At 35.4% G+C, this 25,571-nt stretch overlaps 2 protein-coding genes and 1 pseudogene across 2 annotated transcripts; 2 read left to right on the forward strand and 1 right to left on the reverse strand.

Annotated features, from left to right (window-relative positions):
• The first annotated feature begins 5,716 nt into the window (after window positions 1-5,716).
• On the forward strand, window positions 5,717-7,061 carry LOC125247830 (monocyte chemotactic protein 1B-like). The gene is made up of 3 exons (XM_048159335.1): window positions 5,717-6,190; window positions 6,554-6,677; window positions 6,767-7,061. The coding sequence occupies exons 1-3, from the start codon at window positions 6,127-6,129 to the stop codon at window positions 6,915-6,917; spliced, it is 339 nt and encodes a 112-aa protein (XP_048015292.1). The 5' UTR covers window positions 5,717-6,126; the 3' UTR covers window positions 6,918-7,061.
• A 2,647-nt stretch (window positions 7,062-9,708) lies between these two features.
• Window positions 9,709-19,020, forward strand: LOC125247006 (C-C motif chemokine 2-like). Its single transcript, XM_048158169.1, has 8 exons — window positions 9,709-9,928; window positions 10,021-10,175; window positions 10,371-10,488; window positions 10,602-10,692; window positions 16,817-16,875; window positions 18,178-18,236; window positions 18,430-18,550; window positions 18,646-19,020. The coding sequence occupies exons 2-8, from the start codon at window positions 10,112-10,114 to the stop codon at window positions 18,767-18,769; spliced, it is 636 nt and encodes a 211-aa protein (XP_048014126.1). The 5' UTR covers window positions 9,709-9,928; window positions 10,021-10,111; the 3' UTR covers window positions 18,770-19,020.
• A 443-nt stretch (window positions 19,021-19,463) lies between these two features.
• Window positions 19,464-22,687, reverse strand: LOC125247481 (annotated as a pseudogene).
• Window positions 22,688-25,571: the final 2,884 nt, after the last annotated feature.

Genomic DNA, 25,571 nt, shown 5'->3' on the forward strand with positions numbered 1-25,571 from the left:
TTTTTATTGTCATCCAGTTTTTATCCTTTGTTGCACACATTTTGAAAATAAACTTTTCATTTAAATTTAAGTCTGTATTTCTGGTGGATCTATATAGATGTTAAGAAACAAAGTATTTGTTTTAAGTATCTTAGTCAGACTGCATTGTCTAAAACTGACTATACCATCTGAAACAAATCTGTTTAAACAACACATTTCCCTTCTTGTGTAAGTACTAAAGTATACACCTACTGATATTAATAGAATAAACAAAATTAAATATCTACAGTAAATAGATAGACTGTGTCCTTCCTGGTGCTGTTCTGCAGACTTTTACTGCCATTCAGTAGAGTTTTTTTGTCTGATGGACTTTCAGTGAGAAAGATGATAGAACTAGTAGTGATGTCTGGTTCGCGAACGAATCGTTCTTTTTAACCGGTTCTTTTCAGTGAACCGGTCGAACCAGTTCACCAAATCGGTCTGAATCGTTCCAAACAGTTCGCATCTCCAGTTAGCAAACACGAATCCACAAATTACTAAAGTTACTCACATTTTGACGTGCCTGACACTACCTCTCGAAATAAACCAACATCCCGGAGTTATTCAGTTAATCCAACAGTACACTGACTTAACCTGCTGTGAAGAGAGAACTGATGATGATGGGCACAAGCAGCAGAGCAGCTGATATGAGTGCGCATGCGCGGCGCACACGAACGAACATACACGGCCTGTCACCGTTCTCGTTCTCGAGTCAAGAACCGGTTGCAACGGTTTTCGGATCATCAGTACACAACCGAGAACCGCTTCTTTCGGACATGTCCGATTTGAGAACCGGTGAGCTGATGATACTGCGCATGCGTGCAATTTTTCAAGAGAATGAAAAGCACGTTAGTCAAGTTTTGTTGAACATCGGACAGTGTGATAATATAAAACATACTGGAAATATGTTTATCACTTAATTCAAAATACAAAACGTTTATTGTGCTTTTCCAAATACACCATAGCAGATTAATAGCATAAAATACTATACATAATACTGTACATAATAAACTACATGCCAACATGAACATAATATTTTGTACACAGATCAAACTAATGTTCAGAAATAGTTCTACAAATTTTTTTTTTCTATATTAATGTTATTTAAAAAGCAATGTAGTTAAAGTTGTGCAGTTGTGCTTTCAAGTTAATTTTTTTTAAAGATTGGAAACATTTATTTGTTTCATAAATAATCCATTTAATTTCTAAACAAGGTGATATAAAGATAAAAAATGACGTAATCAAACTACAGCGAGAGCAAACAAGCGACTCCTTTTGAATCGCTCTCGCGGTTCTCGAATCTCAGTCTCGTTCACGAGTAGAACCGGTTGCAGCGGTTTTCGGATCATCAATACACAACCGAGAACTGCTTCTTTCGTACATGTGTCTGATTTGAGAACCGGTGAGCTGATGATACTGCGCATGCGTGATTCAGCGTGTGATCTAAAGCTATAGAACAGTAACATCACAACACCGGCTAACTAGGACAACTGATGCTATGAGAGGACTCGAAGGGGCCAATCTGACGAAACGTAAGTTTATTTAATTACAAATAAATCGTAATGTAAGAGGATCATGGTTTCTGCTCTGATGAAGACTAATTTATTCACTTTATAACTGCAAAACTTTGTTTGCACATCACTGCCTCTATATGTCGTGTTTGGATGCTTTAGATGCAAAACTAAATTGTAAGAAATGCTTCAGATTATAATGTTTTAGTTGACTGATTTTATACTTACTTTATATATTTGAATGTGTTAAGTTTTGTCATCGCGGATGACATCATTACGTCGGAGCGTAAAAGAACCGGTGAACCGGTTTTTTCAACCGGTTTAATTGAATCGAACTGTCCGAAAGAACCGGTTCGCGGAAAAGAACCGAACTTCCCATCACTAAGAACTAGGCTACATCAAAGGCTATAGAATAACACAAGACGCGTCACTCGTATTGTTTTGAATGGGAGAAAGTGTAACGCGCAATATGGCAGAATAAGTCCCGCCTTCTAAATAAGACCCAATCGCTGACTGGTAAAGTCATCGCGTCACTGCAGGCGTCACTGCAGGCACAAGAGACGCGCATTTAGGTCTGCGCCAGGGGCGTTTCCTCCGAGTAGGCAAGGGAGGCAGTGCCTCCTCTAAAAAATAGGATGAGAAAATAATCTATATTACATATAAAACAACACAAATATTACAAATTATGACATTAAAAAGAGCGCAAGTCACGCGTATTTCTTAAGGAACACTGCCCAACAGCGACACCCGCAGGTAAAGTTACACAGAGGAGTCATGCCTCCCTTTCCTCTCATAGGAATCCATAGAAAATCATCAGAACCCCGGCGTGCGGTGGGTTTTGTGGGGGGTAATTGAGAATGAATGGGGGAAAGTCACGTGAGAGGAGGCAGTGTCTCCATCGCGCTATGATTGGATGTAATTGGTTATGATTGGATATGATTGGTTTGTGCGATAAATCCCGCCTCTCGTTGACGTGCGCTTTCCGCGCAGCTTTGACTGAACAAATAATGGCGTCAATCGGAAGACTAACTGAAAAGTAAGTAAACAGATCACCCAGTTAGATATCACCGCTTTATGTCACGTCAAAATCAAAATTGAAATGGACTGAAAGCATGATGACTGCGGGGGTTTTTAGTGCAATCAGCTTGGTGAAATTAAAAATACAATTCGTGTTTGTGACAGACGGTGTTTACAGAGCATGACTGATGATCCAAAATATTCTAGGTTGACAATTAAAAAGAAAAACCGCAATAAACAAATAAAATATATAGTTTAAATTATTATTGCCTTTAGTTATTATTTTGGAATGAATGTAGAAATGCTTAAAACACTTGATGCTTGATGAGATTGACTTGGTTTTGATAAATAGAACATTACATTGTTAATGTAAAATTACAAAATAGAATTGTACTTGGTTTCTTTTTTTTTTCTTTTTTGATGTACTGTAAAGAAATGTTCATTTAACAAGGAAGATGTGTCAACTTTAAGAGTAATGCACATGAATTTACAATGATTCATAAAAAAAAAAATGTGCCTCCTCATTTCAGAACACCACTGCACGCCACTGGTCTGCGCATACGCATTAGCTTGATCCAGCATAAAAATACAGGTTTTTTGTCGTGATTCGAGCGTTTGGAAAAAAAATTATGAGACAGTTGTTGTCAAATTTCAAATTTCATCAAATATGAAATTTAATCGAAAGCTTGACAAACAGCTTTGGAGCTGCATGATGCCCAGGATGCCCGAGAGGCGTTTCAAAGATGGCCGCCGAGTGAAATGACTTGTCTTAAAGGGACTTTGGCTACATTAAATATTATGTAAAGTTTCCTCAATGTATTACAGACAATAAAACCATACTAAAAATCTTGTCAACTCCCAGCCAGCACAGCATGGTGGGGCCCAGATGGGTGTCACCTGGGCTGCCTAACTGGGGCCCAGACATTTTTGTCCACAGTTTCCATGGAGGCCCCACATGGGTTAGCCCAGATGAAATGAACACTGCTCAGTGTGCACACTACAGGCTGTTAAATGTAACACAGAAACATATGGGAGTTATTGAGATAATTAGGTGATAACGAGCAGAATCACCAAAGGACAGAAAAACAACAAGAACTACAACTTCAGCCACAGCCTTCAATGAAATCAACTGAAGATAAAAGACATTAAATCTCTCAAGATCTGATTAAAAGTCTCCACAAACAGCATTACCAGCTTCATTTTTTACTAACCAGATTGCCACAGAAACAGTCAAAGTCAAACTGCCTAACTGAAGTAAGCGCTGACCTCGATCACGGTGACATCAAACCAAACTTATTTTCAACAAATCATCATCGTCTAAACCTCTGGTGATTCTCAATAACAACTTTTGTAGATGTATGTCAGAAATAAAGTCAATCTGGTTAGTAATAAGTGAAGCTGGTAATGCTGTTTGTGGAGATGTTTAATCAGATCTTGAGAGATTTAATGTCTTTTATCTTCAGTTGATTTCATCGAAGGCTGTGGCTGAAGTTGTAGTTCTTGTTGTTTCTCTGTCCTTCAGTGATTCTGCTCGTTGTCATCTTATTATCTCATTAACTCCAGCATGTTTCTGTGTTACATTTAACAGCCTGTAGCCAGAGACTCTCCTCCTTTCTTGTTTTAGTTAGAAAGATAAATGTGTATTGTCTGAGTAAAAATAACATTTTAAAGTGAATTTTTAACTCCCACCTTTTTTTCTTACTGTCAATATCAGAAAAGCTTCCCTTTTCTTGTCATTACGCAGGCATATTTTAGTTCTGTGAAGCAGTTTAACTGTTGCTTCTCTATTAAAGTTAACTAAACAATAGTTTAGTGCTAACTGTGAGTTTAACAATAGTGGATTTAATTACTTTAATCAAACACTCCTGAACCAGTTAATCAGGGTCTTTGGGTTTACTTTGGATGAAAGGGGTCAAGGTTTAACACCTAATATTTAGTGATAGCAAAATTCAAATTTGATCATAAAATCTTCATATTTAGTACAGTTAAAGGAGTAATGATGACATGGATTGTTTTATTGTTTTAATATGATCTTTAATATGATCTGAGGTTCACTTATAATGTTATTAAAGGTTTTTTTTGTTGCATAAAACATATATTTGCAGAAAAAACATCATTAACAGACAAAGCATTATGAAATCATTTAATGCAGCTGCTGTCAGATCTAATACAGTTGGCTGTTTCATCTCTCAACAAAATTTTGTTTGCGAACTCTCCATCCAGTGTAGACAAACAGTGATTCAAATCTTCTATTTGCTTTTGACGAGACGCTCACATCAGTGTCGGTGAATGTCAGACGTCATGTGACTGAACACCAGTGGGCGGGGCCTATTGTGTGACTATGTATAACTATTCATCAGTGTCTCTGCTAATGTATTTGCTCATGTGACATCACAAAATAAGCTGCTTTTGGAGCTTTATTAAATAAATGCTTTGTTTATAATGAGGAGGATGGTTTAAACTATAAAACTTGCAGGATGTTTTAATGGTACAAAGACCTCAATATGTCAAAAGATCAAGGCAAGTTTGATTTCTCATGTCATGACCACTTTAATGCTGAGCACGGCAGAACTGAAAAGAGGAAGCCTTGTGTTGATTTTCTGAAGCACGTTTCAGTGAATCTGAAAGAAAAGTACCTTCCACTTTCACACATGAGTGACAAAGCAGAAAAAGGATGAGGTAAAGGAAGATCTAAAAACAACTCGTATACTACAATACTGATACTCAGAAATGGATTTACATGAATGTCTTTAAGAGGAATTCCTCTCCTGCTCTGTGCAGATGACTTCAAGTGGTGAGGACTCTTTGATTTTAATTAAGATCAAATTAATTGATTTCATTTTTTTTTGTGGAAGGTTTAGTTTCATTTGTTGCAATGAGTGATTTAAAAATATAGATAGAGCATTTTAGGATCTAATTCTAAGAACTTTTGTCTTATTTTTTTGCATGAGCATGGTATAGATTTATGATAGGCCTTTTTGTCTTCAGATTTCAGCTCCCAGCAGTTGATGCAGCACATTGAAAGTGCTGTATGGAGTTCATTAATATGAAGATTCCTGTGAAACAGGTGAAGTCTTACTACTGGACCACCAGTGACTGTCCCAGACGAGCCGTTGTGTGAGTGTCATCTTAGATGCTTTGTTTATAATGAGGAGGATGGTTTAAACTATAAAACTTGCAGGATGTTTTAATGGTACAAAGACCTCAATATGTCAAAAGATCAAGGCAAGTTTAATTTCTCATGTCATGACCACTTTAATGCTGAGCACGGCAGAACTGAAAAGAAGAAGCCTTGTGTTGATTTTCTGAAGCACGTTTCAGTGAATCTAAAGGAAAAGTACCTTCCACTTTCATACATGAGCGACAAAGCAGAAACAGGATGAGGAAAAGGAAGAACTAAAAACAACTCGCATACTACAATATTGATACTCAGAAATGGATTTACATGAAGGTCTTTAAGAGGAATTCCTCTCCAACTCTGTATATAAGAAGGAGCTCAGACATTATTCTGGACACATCAGATCTGAGATCTTCAAGCTCTACAGATTCTTTCTGTCATTGTGAAGAAACATCTTGAAGAATGAGAAGCCTGATGTTCCTGCTGGTCCTGGTGATCTTCTGCTCTCTGCAGATGACTTCAAGCGGTGAGGACTCTTTGAATTTAATTAACATATATATATGTTACATATATATATATATATATATATATATATATATATATATATATATATATATATATATTTTTTTTTTTTTTTTTTTTTTTTTTTCAGATTTTTGTGGAAGGTTTAGTTTAATTTGTTGCAGTAGGTAATTTAAAAATATAGATAGAGCAACTTGAAAACATTTGTCTTATTTTTTGCATTGGCATGGTATTGACTTGTGATAGGCCTTTTGAACTTTTGTCTTAAAACTTTTGTCTTTTGTCTTAAAAAATAAGAACTTTTGTCTTATTTTTTGCATGAGCATGGTATAGATTTGTGATAGGCCTTTTTGTCTTCATATTTCAGCTCCCATTGCACTTGATGCAGCAAATTCAAAGTGCTGTATGGAGTTCACTAAAGTGAAGATTCCTGTGAGACTGGTGAAGTCTTACTCCTGGACCACCAGCGACTGTCCCAGACGAGCCGTTGTGTGAGTGTCATCTTAGACATTATTTCATTTTCAAACTCCATTAAAGAAACACTTTGATCTAAATTTTGTTTTTGTCCTTTTCCCCTCAGGTTTCATATGATTTCAGGGAAAGAGTTCTGTGTAGATCCAGAGACCACCTGGGTAAACAGCCATGTTGCTAAAGTGGACCAGAGAAAAACATCTGCTGCTACAACAACAACAACTGCTTCTACAGCAAAGACTCAGAGCCCCACAGTCTAAAAGAAGCTACACTGTTTCTGTTTGAACGCTACATTTCATATTGTATATTGTGCTGATGTATATATAAAACTATTTTATTTACAAAATAATTTATGTGATTGGATTGGATTGTTTTAATAAAATAAATTATCATTTTTATCATCATGGAGTATTGTTTTATCCTCTGTTGCACACATTTTGAAAATACAAATTTTATTTAAGTCTATGTATCTGGTGTAGGATAGATAGATAGATAGATAGATAGATAGATAGATAGATAGATAGATAGATAGATAGATAGATAGATAGATTCTAAGAAATGTGAGATATAAACTCGAATTTGCGTGAAAAAAAAGTCAGAATTGTGAGATATTAGCTCGAAATTAAACTTTTCATTCTTTTATTCCATGACTTCCATAGACTGCTACTGCAGAACTGTCATTTTCTGCAACCAGGTAGGCTCCGCCCACAAAAAAACCAACGTCATTGCTGTTTGCAAACACATAATGGGTCTATAGAATTAGCAAAATTAAATATCTAACTGTGTTGTTCCTGGCACTACACTGCAGTCTTTTACTGCCATTTCATGGTGGAGATTTCTAGTCTGATATACTTTTAATGAGAAAGATGATAAAAGGCTACATTAAATATTAAAGTTGTCTCAAAACATTATAGATAATAAAACCATAGGCTACTAAAAATCTTGTCAACTATTGCTGAAACCGAAATCTGTATCTTTAAAATTACAATTTGCAATGAATTGTTTGCTATATAATTGTATTCTAAAACAAAAATCAGGAAAGAAAGAAAATGTACATGAAGTTTCTGAGGAACACAAGTTGTCTTGTGAATTCTTAAAAGCATCCCGTGGATCTCCTAATGGATCTTTAGACATTTCCAGAGACTCTCCTCCTTTCCTGTTTTAGTTGGAAAAGATAAATTAACATTTTAGTCTGAATAAAAATAGCATTTTAAAGTGAATGTTGAACTCAGAAGCACCTATTTTTTAATGTGAATAAAAGAAAACCTGTCCTTTTCTTGTCATTACATTTACATATTTTAGTTCTCTGAAGGAGTTTAACTGTTGCTTCTCTATTAGACTTTTAGTCTAATGTGATTGGGTGGTACAAATACCATTCAAAATAAACCTTAGGAATGCTAAGGGGTTAAAATAAACCATCCACTTGTTTCTGACGCTGGGATTCTTCTGAAGTCTGTATATAAAGAGCTGTTTAAACTGGATGCTTCAAAGCGAACTTTCTTTTACTCTTCCATCCTGTTGTTGACAGACACAAGCGCATGGAGTACGTCAGAAACTGAATGAATTATTCAACTGTTTTGTTGTTACTCTGGAATAGATCCAGCTCAAAGTTAATGACATTTTCTTTTTTTCATTTAAAGCTCAGTCATTAGATCAGTGAATAAAGCCATAATATGATGACGATTATGTTCTGATCATCCAACAGCTAAACACTAGGGATGGGCAGATTGATATGAAGTATCGCTATATCGATACTGACGTTGAGTATTGAAAGTATCGATACTCAAATTAAAATATCGATACTAAGGTGTTTTTTTTTTTTTTTACCAGTTATTTTATTTAACAATAAATTTAATGCATACAATATGTATTGAATTGGATAAATAACATATGTTAGCGAATAATTTGTTGTAGAAGTATTTTCCTGCTCATCTGAACACGCAAATGCTGCAAGTCAGAACCAATCAATCACAGAGAGTGTTCGCTCACTGCCGACACTACATTCAAACAGCCTTTAGTATCGTAAGAAACCATTGATGCAGCCTAGAACAATGCTTAGCCTAAGAGAAGACAGAAAAATATAGTATTATTATTTGTAGTTATTTCACAATTAACAAAATGAAATAGTTGCCTATAGATTGTGCAATTACATTTATTTAAACTGAACGTTAAAAGTTCATATTGATGTTCTGTCAGAATACAAATGTTTCATTTTATGTGTGCAACAGTCTGTAACTGGCATCTTATGAAAATGAACCATTACTACATTGACCATAGTTCAGCTAGGCATAGTAGGCTTATTTGTAGATTTTCCATGGTTTACCAAGTAAACATTTTCACCATGTGTAAACAAAAATATAATCTAATAAACTGCAATTAAGGCAAATTGAATGTTAAAATGTCTTTCAAATATAATGTTAAGGGGGTATCATAACCCATTGTACTCTTAATAATTCAATAAATGTTTAAATTTATAGTTTCATATTAGAGGTATTGTATTGGAGATATTGGCTTTGAAAGTATCGGTATCAAAAACAAAATAAGTGGTAAAGTCAATCCCTACTAAACATTGTCTTTTGCTTTTCTTGCCATAACAAACAGCAAGAGCAACCAAAAAACACTAAAAACAGCCAAGAGTCAAACTGCCTAACTGAAGTAAGCGCTGACCTCGATCACGGTGACATCAAACCAAACTTATTTTCAACAAATCATCAACATCTAAACCTCTGGTGATTCTCAATAACAACTTTTGTAGATGTATGTCAGAAATTAAGTCAATCTGGTTAGTAATAAGTGAAGCAGGTAATGCTGTTTGTGGAGATGTTTAATCAGTTCTTCAGAGATTTAATGTCTTTTATCTTCAGTTGATTTCATCGAAGGCTGTGGCTGAAGTTGTAGTTCTTGTTGTTCCTCTGTCCTTCAGTGATTCTGCTCGTTATCGTCTTATTATCTCATTAACTCCAGCATGTTTCTGTGTAACATTTAACAGCCTGTAGTGTGCACACTGAGCAGTGTTTATTTCATCTGGGCTAACCCATGTGGGGCCTCCATGGAAACTGTGGACAAAAATGTCTGGGTGCCAGTTAGACAGCCCAGATGACACCCATCTGGACCCCACCATGCTGTGCTGGCTGGGCTGTTGTCTGTCATATTGCAAAGTGAACTGAAAAGAGGAAGCCATGTGTTGATTTTCTGAAGCACGTTTCAGTGAATCTAAAGGAAAAGTACCTTCCACTTTCATACATGAGCAACAAAGCAGAAAAAGGACGAGGTAAAGGAAGTTGTATACTACAATATTGATACTCAGAAATGGATTTACATGAATGTTTTTATGAGGAATTCCTCTCTAACTCTGTATATTAGAAGGAGCTCAGACATTATTCTGGACACATCAGATCTGAGATCTTCAAGCTCTACAGATTCTTTCTGTCATTGTGAAGAAACCTCTTGAAGAATGAGAAGCCTGATGTTCCTGCTGGTCCTGGTGATCTTCTGCTCTCTGCAGATGACTTCAACCGGTGAGGACTCTTTGATTTTTAATTAACATAAAATAAATTGTTTTCAGATTTCTTTGTGGAAAGTTTAGTTTCATTTGTTGCAATAGGTGATTTATAAAAAGAGAGCAACTTAAGATCTAATTGAAAACTTTTGTCTTATTTTTTGCATGAGCATGGTATAGATTTGTGATAGGCCTTTTTGTCTTCATATTTCAGCTACCGGTGCAATTGATGCAGCAAATGCAAAGTGCTGTATGGAGTTCAGTGATGTGAAGATTCCTGTGAGACAGGTGAAGTCTTACTCCTGGACCAGCAAATGCAAACATGCTATTGTGTGAGTGTCATCTTAGACATTATTTCATTTTCAAACTCTACAGTCGATCTGAATGAGACACTCCATTAAAGAAATAATTTGATCTAAATCTTGTTTTGTCCTTTTCCCCTCAGGTTTCAGACGATTAAAGGGAGAGAGATCTGTGTAGATCCAGAGACCCTCTGGGTGAACAGCCATGTTGCTATAGTGGACCAGAGAACAAGAGTCTAAAACAAGCTACACTGTTTCTATTTGAACTCTGAATTTCACATTGTATATCTGACAACTATTTCTCATGTGTATATGAATATTTTTTTAATAAAATATGTGATTTTTTTTAATGTAAAATATGTGATATGTGATTGGAGCTTTTTAATAAAATATAAATGATTATAATGAGATGTTTTTTTTTAAACAATCTTTTTTATCCAAATGGAATTTAATCTTATTTTTGTTTAAAAGTCAGAAATAAAAGTAAATGGGTAATACAAATAAAATCTTGATACAATACAGATTTTAGTTTTCACAGAAATTCATTTTGCATCCATAAGGTCAGCTTCATCACGTATTACCAACACAATTTACGTATATAAAGACATAGGCTACTGTTCATAAACAATAAACTCTCATTTATCACATCACTGTTCCTGGTTAAGCAGCAAAAATGACTGAGGCAAGGAGTTTTAATTAAACTGATGGCTCTAAAATGCTTATTTGATGAAGTTGTTACTCACTATAAGACGTGCAGGATCAGAAGCCCAAGCCAGTCTGATCATATTTTTGTTGTGAACTATCTGAAAATACTCTTGCAGCATTAAGCCAATGATCTTTGCACAAATGCGAATTTCATTAAATAACTTACAGACAAACTGTTTTTCTTTAAACTGGTACACTAAAAGACATATCTGACTTCATCCACAGTAATGACAATCCTGTCTGCACTATAGGTGTTAAGTACTGTAAATCTGCACATTTCCCAACACCATCACCAGTATCAAAACAAGAGATAAGCAATTTAATTTATTTGCATATACTAGGTTTGTGTATGAAGTTGACATTCCTGTCACCTTCTTTTGGCGGGGGTTTAGACTGAAAAGATACCTCTAGAGACCTCTAGGGCTTATTTGGGCCTCCTGAGTAAATATATAAAAATATCTGTATACTTTGCATACATACTGCATCCATATCGGCAAGTTGCTTCTAAACAACAGTGACAAAGCAATACCTCATAACATACAAATCATTTATATGACTGAAAATGTTTTAAAAAGACATTGAAAAACAATGTTTACTGTGTGTCAATCTTTCATTATTAATCATTTTATTGCAATCATGTGATGGAAATTGGTTTGTTACTCTGAGGGTATATGTTTACACGACAACGATGTACTAAAAATAGAAATTTTTTTTCCTTCGAAAACTTTCGTATACAGACGAAACATTGTCAAAATTATCCCCGTACATATGGATCTGCGAAAACAACTAAAATGCTGTATTCTGCTGCCAGGCTAGAAGTTGGCGATGTCACTTTGTAATGAATCAAAGAGAATTGTTGTTTTAACTTTAAAAAGTAAGTTACCTGGTTACCTTAAAATTTTTTGTTCATTGAAATTAAATATTTGAGTTAATACAATGAAGGCGATTCTTGGGATTTGGCCCAAACTCCCCCATATTCCTGGCTACATTTTTTACAAGATTGACAAAATTTGTCACCTAAAAAGTCATTCGGTTTAACCAAAATTTAGGTTTTACCGAATTACACTTTTGGTTATACCGAATGATAATATTTTCAAACAATGCTAACAGGCCGATATCTAGCTAGCTAGCAAAATGACAATCAAACATTTTATATTTAGTACAAGTTTTTAAAATATTACCACATTTTCCATGTTTTATAGCAGTTGTACCGAATGACCTGATGTTTTGGGACATGCACATGAGCAAGTGAAAACTTAATTTTTTCAAATAATTAAAAGAGAGTTAGTTACTTGCTTCATGTCCTTTGCAGGTGTCTGAATGATGTCACATCCTGTCACATGATATTGACCGCATGACTTGATCCAAAATGTTCCCTTTATATTGGTTACTCTGAATGACATCAATGAAATTAATTTTTCCAGTACATTCTTTCACATAAAGCAATGACTTCTACACATAATTTTAATACCATTTTGTACTATGTTGATATATGATGCTATGAAATCATGCCAGAATAAAAAATATATACATTTATTACATTTTAAGATATTTTAATCACAAATGAAATGGCTGTATTGGCCTTTGGACGGTTAAACCGAATGACCTTTTGACACTTCAAAAACTTTAACATTCGTTTATATGTAGCAAAATATAATTAAAACGTAATTTGGATTCAATCAAAGAGATCTAGTTGGATGTCATACTTTGGATATTTTTTTTATTATTATTAAAGGTGCCCTAGAATCAAAATTTGAATTTACCTCGGCATAGTTAAATAACAAGAGTTCAGTACATGGAAAAGACATACATTGAGTTTCAAACCCCATTGCTTCCTCCTTCTTATGTAAATCTCATTTGTTTAAAAGACTTCCGGAAAACACGCGGATCTCAACATAACACCGACTGTTACATAACAGTCGGGATCATTAATATGTATGACCCCAATATTTGCATATATGCCAGCCCATGTTAAAGGCATTAGACAAGGAAAGGCAGTATTAACGTCTGGATCTGTGCACAGACAAGGTAAGCCAGCAAGAACAACAGCGAAAAATGGCAGATGGAGCAATAATAACTGACATGATCCATGATAGCATGATATTTTTAGTGATATTTGTAAATTGTCTTTCTAAATGTTTCATTAGCATGTTGCTAATGTACTGTTAAATGTGGTTAAAGTTACCATCGTTTATTACTGTATTCACGGAGACAAGAACCGTTGCTATTTTCATTTTTAAACACTTGCAGTCTGTATAATTCATAAACACAACTTCATTCTTTATAAATCTCTCCAACAGTGTAGCATTAGCCGTTAGCCACAGAGCATATAGCCTCAAACTCATACAGAATCAAACGTAAACATCAAAATAAATACTTTACTCACATAATTCGAAGCATGCATACAGCATGCATGACGAACATCTTGTAAAGATCCATTTGAGGGTTATATTAGCTGTGTGAACTTTGTAAATGCACTGTAATATAGTCGAGAGCTGGTGTGGCAGGGAGCAGGCGAATTAAAGGGGCGGCGCGCTGCCAAAATCAGTGTATAGTTAATGATGCCCCAAAATAGGCAGTTAAAAAAATTTATTAAAAAAAATCTATGGGGTATTTTGAGCTGAAACTTCACAGACACATTCAGGAGACACCTTAGACTTATATTACATCTTGTGAAAAAGCATTCTTGGGCACCTTTAAGGCCTTTGGACAAAAAAATGACCCGTCACATCATTGACGTCATATATATATAGATCATTGATAGATCATTTGCACGTGCTCCTCCCAAACTTTGTTAATAAAACATCATTTGGTGTTTAATGCTCAGTGTTTAAAATTTACCTTTAATTTAAGACTAGCAAGGCCGATCTTGAGCAAAATGTTCAGTCTGTTGCAGTCTAAGATAATACAGATTACAGAACACGCAATACAATACAGGGCTGCAATTGTGACATAATACGAAGCAGTGAAAGAATGTAAGAAAATGCTGAGGAGGTGATTTTAAAACCACGTAACACGACGCAACACCATGTATTCACAGGAAATCTGCTTCCTTCTTTCTTCTCAGTAGTGCAGCATGTAAAAACAGTCAGGGTCAAACGCATGTTTTGTTTTTACGTAGAAATTATTTTCACAGCTGAGGAGAAGTGGAGTTAGTTTTGCTTTTCCAAAGCTTTGCTTTTCCCCTGAGAAACTTTACATTTGCTTGCAAAATGCAAAAGCATTGACACAATTTTTCCTCCCATCTCATATTGTTTTCCTTCACCATGTCCCTTTGAGGGCACAGTAGTAAAGAGATTAAGCAATAGGGAAAGTCAAGTCTAAAACATGAATGATGCAAAAACTTTTTTGTATACATGTGAATGTCTGGTGGACATCCTCTCTTTCTCAGAATATTTGCCCCTGTGAAATATTCAAACAAATAATGCTGAGTAAGGCCACTTGAAGAAAGCATGAATTGGGCCCTTTCTTATAACACTGAAGTAGAAAGAGGATGAGGAATGGAAACAGCGCAAACCATGATATGCTGATCCTCAGAAGTGCATTTACTTGAATATCTATTGGAGGAATATCTCTCATATACTCAGTAGGCTATATAATGAGAACAAGTAGCTCTCTGCATGCCACTCTGAAATATTTTCTCTGAATATTTGACTTTGTGCTGGATAAAATGATACTTCAACTAAAAACCAAAACTGTGTGATTATTTATTCACCGAAATGTCTTTCAAAACCTGTATGAGTTTCTTTCTACTGTGGATCACAAAAAGTAAAATTAATTGCAGAATGTTCAAGATGCCCTTTTCTTAAAATGTAAGTCAATTGTGACCATGACTATAATAAAGTATGGCAATATTTCTAATGAATAATGACTTTCGTTCTGTTCCTCACATTTCTTCAGATGTTTTGAAATATGCACACAGGTTTTATGATGCTTTATGCTGCTTTTTTATACAGACTTGGATGCATAAACAAAGCCATTAAGTTAAGAAGGATTAGTTCACTTCACCAAGCTTTACTCACCCTCAAGCCATCCTCAGTGTATTTGACTATCTTCTTTCTGATGAACACAATCTGAGAAATATTAATAAATATCCCGATGCATCTGAGCTTTATAATGGCAATAAGCGATACCAAACGAGTATGAGCTGAAGAAAATGCCCCCATCCACCAAGGTTATTATAGTTTTGCATTTTTCATTAGTTTTTATTTTTATTTCGTTTTGACTTTTTGTTTTCAAATTCAGTTTAGTTTTAATTAGTTTTTAAAGTGGGTTTGCTAGTTTAGTTTAGTTTTTATTTTTTGAAAATGCTTAGTTTTAGTTTAGTTTTTATTAGTTTTAGTGTTAGTTTTAGTCTTTTTTTGTAATTTGGGTTATTTGTCAGGGGCAAGATTCAAAAAGGTCAAAAAAAGTATTGTGTAATAATAACTCAACAAAAACATCATATAATTTTAGAAAATATTCATTCAAAAATAAAACCAGTACATAAAATGTACATATGGGCACAAATATGTAAACAGTCTCAACACTCCGCAGTAAGTGCAAAATGTGTAAGTGACGTGTGCCAGTAAAAAACTTAAAGAGCCAACAGACTAAAGAAGACATACATGAACCGCATGTATTCAACCCATTTTTGAGCCACAACAAGACATTTCTGTCAGATTGTCAGGGAGCTCAATCTGAGAAAAGAACATGACAAATAACAAATAATAATTAAATAAAAACTTTAAATACAGCTTTTCAATTTTTTAGTGTGTGTGTGACACCACAAAATTGCCAAAAAAATCTACCAAAAATCTACACATCTTCTATACAGAATTCACACCCTATACAAATACCACAGCTGTACAATTTTCACACCCTATACTAAATTTACAATAGCCTACTCGTCTGGATTGAAGCAGCAAACATTCAGTGTAAAGGCCAATTCACACCGCACCGACAAACGCCAACAAACTCGTCTGTTGGAGTTTGTTGGATCGGTGTGATACCAATGTTGGCGTTGGTCTGGGTCGGTTTTCACCGGACTGAACATGTTACAAACGGCAACCAACTCTGACGTTATCTGACCTGACTACGAACCGTTGCCATGACGATGAGGCAAGTCCACTGCAAAAACAGCCGTTTGATCGCGCCCGCGCCTCACGCACACACAACAAAGCAGCGGAAATGTGACATCGCAGCTTGTTCGTTATAAAAAATAAAATACAGTTAAAAAAAAAAAAAGAAAACATACAAAAGCTACAATAGTCCATAGTGCAATCCTTGCCATTCAGCAAGAGCACGTTAAGGGAGGTAACGTTAACCACCATGAGCAACGCAGGTTTACCTTCAGTGACACTAAAACTCTGTAAACTTGATTTTTTTCTCACATTAATTTTCATTTTGGGTGAACTATGCAAACACATTTGGATTGAAGCAGCAAACATTCAGTGTAAGAGTAAACAAATGACATAACATTATTTAATATTTGAATCACAGCTTATATAGTGTTTTGACATCGACAACCCAAGTGCATTTTACCTCAAACTTGCGACTAGTTAACTTGCTGCAGTAGCAATCGCTTCTCGGGTCGACATTAACACGCTGACAAAGTTATATTCAGAATTAAAAATATTTTTTTTACCACTTTTTAATGTGTGTTTGTGTAAAGGTGTTCACGAGATACCAACCTTTGGCGAACTTGCGAATACTCGTTCTCATGGAGACGCGGTGTGCACTGAGGGGAGGGGCTGTGTGTGTGTGCGCGCGCGCGTGTATGTGAGAGACGCAGGGAAAGGAAATGCAGCTGAACAATATTTGCTCTATGAAAGACATTGATAAAGACGAAAACTAAGGACATTTAATCTATAATTTTATTTTATTTTAGTTAGTTTTGCCAAACACTCATTACAGTTTTAGTTAGTTATCGTTTTTTTGTAATGCCTCGTTTTTATTGTATTTCAGTTAACGACAATGTTTTTTCCCACCTAGTTTTAGTTTTTTCGTTCGTTAACGATTATAACCTTGCCATCCACATCCATCCATCATAAACGTATTCCACACGGCTCCGGGGTTTAATAAATGTCTTCTGAAGTGAAATTATGCATTTGTGTAAAAAAAAAAAAAAAAAACATATTTAACAAGTTATGAAGTAAAATATCTAGCTTCCACCAAACCACATTCTGTATTTAACTTAGGAAAAAAGTGTAAAATTCTCGCAGTTCAAAAAGCTTACGCTACGTCCTACGCCTTCCCTATTAAACTTACTGAAAAAGTGTAACTGACGCGATGCCAGTTTACACTTTCTTCATAACTTGTAAGATGTGAAATAAGAAGTGAACATTCTTCAGAATGTCATATTTTGTGTTCAACAAAAGAAAGAAACTCATACAGGTTTGGAATTCCATAAGTGAGTAAATGATGGCAGAATTTTTATTTTTGGTGAATTATTCCTTTTCATTCTGTGTATAACGTTTAATTAATTTGCATTTAATCATTATTTGAATTAGTATTAAATTTAATTATATATTAAATCTGCATTATTTTGACATGCTCTCTGGGATATCATGTCAGCATCGGCCATTGGAAAACAGTGTCAGTTGACAACACTTTTAAAAATAGATGCCATTTGTGGTTCCATTAATAACCTTTAATAATCCATGGAAAATTTCCATTGCAAAATAGACATATCAAATTTTATCCATTACAAAATTATTTGCAGAAATTCTTTAGTAAACAATTCTGTATGTAAAACCCCTTATTTTATGCCTAGCAAGGTTGCCTTTACAAGAAAAACATTACTTTCCCAGAGCCAAATATAAGAAAAAAATTAATTTGAGAAAGACAAGGAACAGACAAAAAAAAAAAAAGAAGGATCCTCATTCAATGAAACAGAGTTCTGTAAATGTCTAGTCAATGAACGCCTCTTTCCTTCAATATATAATGGGACATAGACAAGTCATTCAGTACACACTTTAATACCAGACTCATAGATCACTAAGGGCTGAAACGTGTGAGCTGATACTGCTGAAGAATGAGGAATCTGATGTCTCTGCTCCTGCTCTTCTGCTCTATTCAACTGACTTCAAGTGGTGGGTAGAGATCTGACATTATTTACTAATAAAAGTTATTTGTGCTATTATAATGCAATTCTTTCCAAGAGTCTATTTATTCCACCAGCATATTTACATGCCCATAAATGCATTACTTATAAAGTTTAAAGGTGAAGCCTTTTAAAAATGTTCATCAGTGACATATGTAATAATACACATTGTATTCTTTCAGGTCCTGTAGCACTTGAAACACTATCAACATGCTGTTTCCAGTTCTTGGATATCAAAATCCCTCTAAACCGTGTGGTGTCTTATTACAGGACCAGCAGCAGCTGTCCCACACCAGCTATTGTGTAAGTGTCCTCTCAGTATTTCCAGAGCCAAACTGAATGATTCAGTCTGATCAAATCTTTAACTTGAGTGTTGTTTTGATGTTTATTGGCCTCAGGTTTCAGACTGTTATTGGAAGGGAAATCTGTGTACGTCCAACAACGCCATGGGTGAACGACCATATTGCTAAAGTGAACAAGAGAACCAGAACAACAGCAAAGACTCTGAGCACTACAGTCTAAATATACTGTTTGGTATTTAAATGGAGAAAAATGTTCATACTTATTGTTCTGTTATTTCTTTACAGAGATTATTCATAATGCTTTTTATTACTCTAGAATAAATTGTATTATATTTATTTTGTTTAAATTATCTTATATTGTACACCAGCTGCATTAAAACCGTTTTCTCTATTTATACAAATGTGAAGTTGGATTGTAGAGTGTTTTGTGGACATTAAAATGACTTTTTACAATAAAAATGAATGTCTAAAGGAGTTTTCTGATGGTGGTCTTTCATAATAATACATAATAGTAATATTTATTTCTGAAATCAGCTTTTTTTGGGAATCATTAAATGTATTGGGTATTTCAATGTAAATTACAAGTAACTGCAAGGGAGAACCTGTATCAGTGACAAGAAAAGTGATTTTCAGTTACAATCAGCATGCTAAAATCACGCCCCCCGGTGGTGAACCATTGAAATTTCAAAACACTTATGACGTAACGAAGCCTCGTTTATTGAAATCACGTGACTTTCACGCTCCACTGATTCAAAACAAAAGATTCGTAAAGCTTCGAAGCTTCATGAAGCCATGTTTTGAAATCACCCATCACTAAATATTGTTGAATAAAGTCATTATTTAGTTTTTTTGGTGCACAAAAAGTATTCTTGTCATTTCATAACATTAAAGTTGAACCACTGTAGTCACATGAACTGTTTTAAATACATCTTTAGTAGCTTTCTGGGCATTTGGAAGTGTTAATGCAGGCATACAGGCATGCTATTGAAACTAATATATACAGAATAATGATAATAATCACATACAAAGCATGTACAATTACAAATCTTCAAAGACATATATAAAGATACGTATCAAAAACAAGTCAGACAACATAAGAATTTAAAGAATGTAAATATTTAGACTCACTAACATTAATATTTCCAATAAAGTACATTGGCCCAAACAATCCCATTGTTTTTATATTAGAAGTCTTCCTGATAGATCATTCATTTAGTTCAGAGATGTTTCACTCATCTGTGGGGCCTCCTGTTGTGTTTTGTGTTGATGTTGTTTCATAACTGTCTTCAGATGCTGAAAACAAAATAATTTTCATTTAAATTTTAATTAGTGAGTATTTTATAAGATAAATAAAATTTAAAACCAAATACTCACTAGAAGCAGCAGAATAATCACTTTTTGATGAAGCTAGAACATCAAAGACAGTATTAAAAAAACAGCAGAATTATTAATGTCAATCAAGTATTGTATTATAAATAAAAAAATTACTTAGGATTTATCTAATGCATCACATCTATACTAGACTAAATGGATCATTTTTATTTTGTAGATGCTACCTGCTCATCTCCTCCTGCATTTATATATGAGGACTCCAGTCCCAAACACCAACATCAGAACCAAAACTATCAGCACTGGGATAATCACTGATTTAAATGGTTCACCAGGATCAAATTCTGAAAAATCAAAAATGTTGTAAAGGTCACAAACAGGTTAAAAATGCATTTGCAGTTTGTTTTGTTTCACACCTGATTACCCAAAGTGACGTCCAGTTTGTTGTCCAGACTGAGGTGTGTGGCAGAGCAGGTGTATTTGTGTTTGTCTGCACTGATCTCCAGACTCTTCCTCATCTGGTACGTCCCGTCACCATTGGGCAGCAGATCTCCTCCAGTGATCTCATGATCAGATACAGGCTGTCCATCTCTGAACAGGGTCAGGTTGATGTGACGAGGGTAAAATCCTGTCGCCAAACAACTCACACGAAACCCTCCAGAATCTGAGTTTGCTTTCTGAAGGAGTCTGACTCACGGTTTCACTGTGGAAAGCATGAATAATGAATATGGAAATGCACTCCTTTGTAGAAGACCTAAAATTATGACAATCAAGAAATAATTTCCTTCAGCACTCTCTCTACAACATTTCTACAAAATTACAACATCAGATTTGTACATTGTAATATTTAGGTTTAACTCCTGACCTTGATTAACATCTTGTGAAGGTTAAGCACATGCCCACATAGAAGGCAACGTTCTCAGGATCTTGCGCAATGTTCCCTAAAAGTTCTCAAAAGGTGACGACAATTCCGAACCTTTACAGAACATTCGGGATGTTCCTAAAACATCCTCTTTTGGTAATGAAAGTGCTGCAAGTTTCCTTATATGACTTTAGGGGGACGTTCCATTTTGGTTATTTTATGGTCAAAAAAGAACGTCACAAAGAGGACATTTGGGACATTAACAGAACGTTCCCACACGGTCCTCTATTGGTCATTTAATAACGTTCCCGATATGAGTTTAGGGGGACGTTCCATTTTGGTTATTTTATGGTCTGCGAGAACGTTACAAAGAGGACATTTGGGAAGTTATCAGAATGTCCTACAATAATAGTCCCCTAAACATTCCCAGAACGTCCTGAATGTTCCCTGAAGGTCCACCAAATAATGTCCCCCAAACCTTAAAAGAACTCCACATTGTGACCATCTCTGAGCGTTCTGGGAATGTTACTAGGTGACAGGTTACCCCGCTAGAAATTTTACGTTCCAAGAACATTCTCAGAACGTCCACTGGTTTTAAGGACGTTGTAACATTCTTAGAACTTTCAGAGATGGTCACAATGTGGAGTTCTTTTAAGGTTTGGGGAATGTTATTTGGTGGAAAAAGAACTCCTTAAAAGAACTCCACATTGTGACTGTCTCTGAACGTACTGGGAACATTACTAGACAACGTCCTTAACACCAGTGGGGATGTTCTGAGAATGTTCTTGGAACATAAAATTTCTAGCGGGGTGTTCACTCATTGAAAAAGAAACAAGTGAGATTTAATTTTTAAGCTCATTTTCAGACTCCATTTTGTCTTTATCTTTTTGTGTGCCTTTCCTTATATCTTTTACTCAAAAAATCACACATACTAGATGATGTAAAAAAAAAAAAAAATGTAATTGCTTTTCTGACAGTGCATATAAAGGCAGGAGAGAAAACAGTGGAAAAGTACCTCTCCTCTTCCCTTGAGTTCCTCTCTTTTTAAGGTAACTCCTGAGATTCGTTGTGCAGCGTGGGTAACAAATATTTACATGCCGCCATTTGTATATCTCCATAAGTAGTGTTGATGGTTTTTCTATGCCTTGATATGTCAATGTGTCATCAATAAAACACAGTTCTTCTGTAGTAGAGCCTTCAAAAGCATACTTAGTGATCAATTTCCCGGGTTTGTCATTGTCCAACACTTCACACTGCCTCAGTATCTGAAAAACTACAGGACCTGTTTAGATCGAGAAGAATATCAGATGTCAAAACAAACTCCAGCATCTTGTTTCATCTCTCACTGACCTCATGACTCCCAGGATCAGTGCTTTAAAACCTTAGATCTGACTTTTTGTGTCAGTTGTCTTTTCTTTCCAAATAAACTTACCTTCTGTTTTGTTATAAAATGTTTCTGTTAGTTTTCCTGAAATAAAAGGATGCAAATATTTAATTATACTATAATTTATAAAATCAACCTCCTCATCTTCATTTGTAGTATTTCCTCTTGGAACGTAGCTGTTCATCTTTGAATCATAATATCCAACTATAATGTCATCCAACATAAATAGGACATTAAGTGTAGGAAATGGTGTCTCTCCTTTAATGTAAGTTATGAGAAACTGAAAGGAGTGAGAACCTGTGAGAGAAGGTAACACACAAAGACATTTTCATTTGTATTCATACAGAAACAGTCAGTATATTGAGATCCTACACAAAACTGAAGCAATAATAACATTTTGTAAATGTTTAAAATACATGTGTACAAATTAAATTAAACAACACCTGAATTCACCTGATTTTAAGGCAAATCTAATGAAATCCTACCTGTAAAAACAGCTGTTGGAAATGACAACACACAGAAGAAAACTAATAATTTCATGTTGTCCTCAAAGTGAAAACATGTCTTTCTCTACAGACATTTTCAGTATATGTCAGGTAACAAAGTTTGGAACAAGTTAAACAAGTTCTTCTTGGAACCACCTCAGTTAACATAAAAGTTACGTCAGGTATTTTTTTTTTTTAAGTTACACACTGTTTCACTTTTGAAGCATAGCTATGTACAAATTGTGGCAATCGCAATTTTATTTAAATCTCAGATGTATTCTTTTAGGACAGTGGGATAATTGTGGAGGAAGGATTGAAGTTACTGAGAAAATACACAGTCATTTTTAATAGCAAAGTTTAAAACATCATAATCTAAAAACTAGGTGCGATGTTTTATGAATACTCCACTCTTCGGGGATTTGACAAATACAGTGATTTATTTTACATGGAGTGAGTCATCTCATGTTGAGATCATATGACTAGTCTGGTTATGAGATCTCAATGACAGTCAGTTTTGTTGGGTTACGAGATTTCAATGACGGTTGGTATTGTTCCTCTAGGAGATTTTGTAGAGTTCAGTTTTATTCAGTTACGAGATCTCAATGATGGTTGGTTTTGCTTGGTTTTATTCAGTTGTATTCGGTTACGAAATCTCAATGATGGTCAGTTTTATTTGTTTACGAGATCTCGATGACAGTTGGTTTTATTCGGATTTATGTTTTGTCAATTTTACGAGATTTTACTGGTGGTTGTATTTATTTGGTTATGAGATCTCAGTGATGGTCGGTTTTGCTGGGTTGTGAGATCTCAATGACAGTCAGTTTTATTTGGTCACGAGATCTCAATGACGGTTGGTTTTGCTGGGTTACGAGATCTCAATGACTGTCAGTATTGTGGGAAATGGTCGGATACAAGATCTCAATGATGGTCGGTTTCATTCGGTTACGAAATCTCAATGACGGTCGGTTTTATTCGGTTACGAGATCTCAATGACTGTCAGCATTGCGGGAAATGGTCAGATACAAGATCTCAATGATGGTCGGTTTCATTCGGTTACGAAATCTCAATGACGGGCGGTTTTATTCGGTTATGACTTTCTGTCAGCCCAGATCCGGCCCACATCTGGCACACGGATATATCATATATTATTTATAGCATCATCTCAGCATTAAGTTATCAAGCAGAATCACTGAAGGTAAGAAGAAATAAACAGATGAGCAGAAACACAAGAACTACAACTGACTTCAGCCACAGCCTTAGAGGGAATCAATTAAACATAAAAAATGTAAAGAAGGGATTATTTTTGCCCCAGGGTTATACCCCTTATTGTGTGGGGTTCATTTTAACCCTTTATTCAGTACAGTTTATGGTGACTGTACCGGGGCATGTCGGGTGTTGTATGGGCTATTTTACACCAGGGTGACACCCTTTATACAGTACAGCTTATTGCAACCATACTGGGGCGTTAGAACCCACACAGGCCACAGGTTGATCAGACCACTAGCCTTTCTAACACCACTTCCTGCAGCTACCCAGTCTACCAGGAGGTCTCCCATCCAGATATAAACTGGGCTCAACCCTGCTTAGCTTCAGTGGGTGTGCAAGTTAAAGCTTCAGGTTGATCACTGCTAGGTTGCGCAAGGGTCTTTTCAACCAGACCTTCTTATGTAGAAATATAAATCTCAACAATGGTGACATGCCTCATTCCTCAATACATTAACAGACTATTATTAAGCTGGGGGAAAATGGGGTAAGAAAAAAAGAAAAAAAAAAAAAAAGGTTTATTTTAGGCACACACAGACATCAAGAATCAGCGTATGAATCTCAACAATGGTGACAAGCAACATATTCTGATAAACAGATCAACTCTGAACATAAGAAAACAAGCTACTAAAAAGTCACAGAAAAACAGCAAAATAATAATAGAATTTATTATAATTTATTCGTGCAGCAATGCATGGTGGGAGGCATGGATGAATTTTGATTGGTGGCACCCAGAATGCATTGCAACATGCTTTATGATGGTCACCACTGTTGAGATTCATAGGCTGTTTCTTCATCTCTGTGTGTTTAAACTAAACTTTTTTGTTTTTAATCAGAACTTTAACAAAATATACATTTTTGTATTGTAAAAGATGATGATCTGCTGTAGTATCATAGTGCTGCTATAATCAATAATGTAAACCTAACTAAGTTTGGGCTCTAAATGAACTCAGATCAAATAATGATTATGTGAAATCATAACCAACGCCACCTGTGATCATCTTTGCTTGTCTGGTTGGTTTTAATGCAGTTAAAACTGTCTAAACAGAATCTAACATTAATAGGTCAAGGGTCAAGAGCTCAACTAAAACAAACCCTGACCTCGATGATGGTAACTTAAAAATAGTGATTTTCTCCTTTGGTGATTTTGCTTGTTATCATCAGGTGTCTTCAATAATGGTCAATCATCACTCAATTAAACACTTATTTATCTCATTAATGCTTCAGTGGGTGGAATAAAAATATGGCAGGACTTTTACTTTCTGACCCCTGGACTTCCCACTTCTGGTATTGCGGCATGAGGCATGTCACCATTGTTGAGATTTATATTTCTACATAAGAGGGTCTGGTTGAAAAGACCCTTGCGCAGCCTTGCAGTGATCAACCTGAAGCTTTAACTTGCACACCCACTGAAGCTAAACAGGGTTGAGCCCAGTCTATATTTGAATGGGAGACCTCCTGGTAGACTGGATAGCTGCAGGAAGTGGTGTTAGAAAGGCTAGTGGTCTGATCAACCTGTGGCCTGTGTGGGTTCTAACGCCCCAGTATGGTCGCAATAAGCTGTACTGTATAAAGGGTGTCACCTGGTGTAAAATAGCCCATACAACATCTCACGTACCCCCCAACGCCCCAGTACAGTCACCATAAACTGTACTGAACAAAGGGTGTAACCCTGGGGCAAAAATAATCCCTACTTTAC

Source organism: Megalobrama amblycephala, linkage group LG15, assembly GCF_018812025.1.
Source record: "Megalobrama amblycephala isolate DHTTF-2021 linkage group LG15, ASM1881202v1, whole genome shotgun sequence".
Taxonomy (NCBI): Eukaryota; Metazoa; Chordata; class Actinopteri; order Cypriniformes; family Xenocyprididae; genus Megalobrama; species Megalobrama amblycephala.

Coding starts and splice junctions, on each gene's coding strand:
- LOC125247006 (XM_048158169.1), top strand. CDS start 10,112: ATGAGAAGCCTGATGTTCCTGCTGGTCCTGGTGATCTTCTGCTCTCTG. Junction 18,237..18,429: donor TATTCAACTGACTTCAAGTG/GTGGGTAGAGAT, acceptor GTATTCTTTCAG/GTCCTGTAGCACTTGAAACA. Junction 18,551..18,645: donor TGTCCCACACCAGCTATTGT/GTAAGTGTCCTC, acceptor TATTGGCCTCAG/GTTTCAGACTGTTATTGGAA.
- LOC125247830 (XM_048159335.1), top strand. CDS start 6,127: ATGAGAAGCCTGATGTTCCTGCTGGTCCTGGTGATCTTCTGCTCTCTG. Junction 6,191..6,553: donor TCTGCAGATGACTTCAAGCG/GTGAGGACTCTT, acceptor TTCATATTTCAG/CTCCCATTGCACTTGATGCA. Junction 6,678..6,766: donor TGTCCCAGACGAGCCGTTGT/GTGAGTGTCATC, acceptor TTTTCCCCTCAG/GTTTCATATGATTTCAGGGA.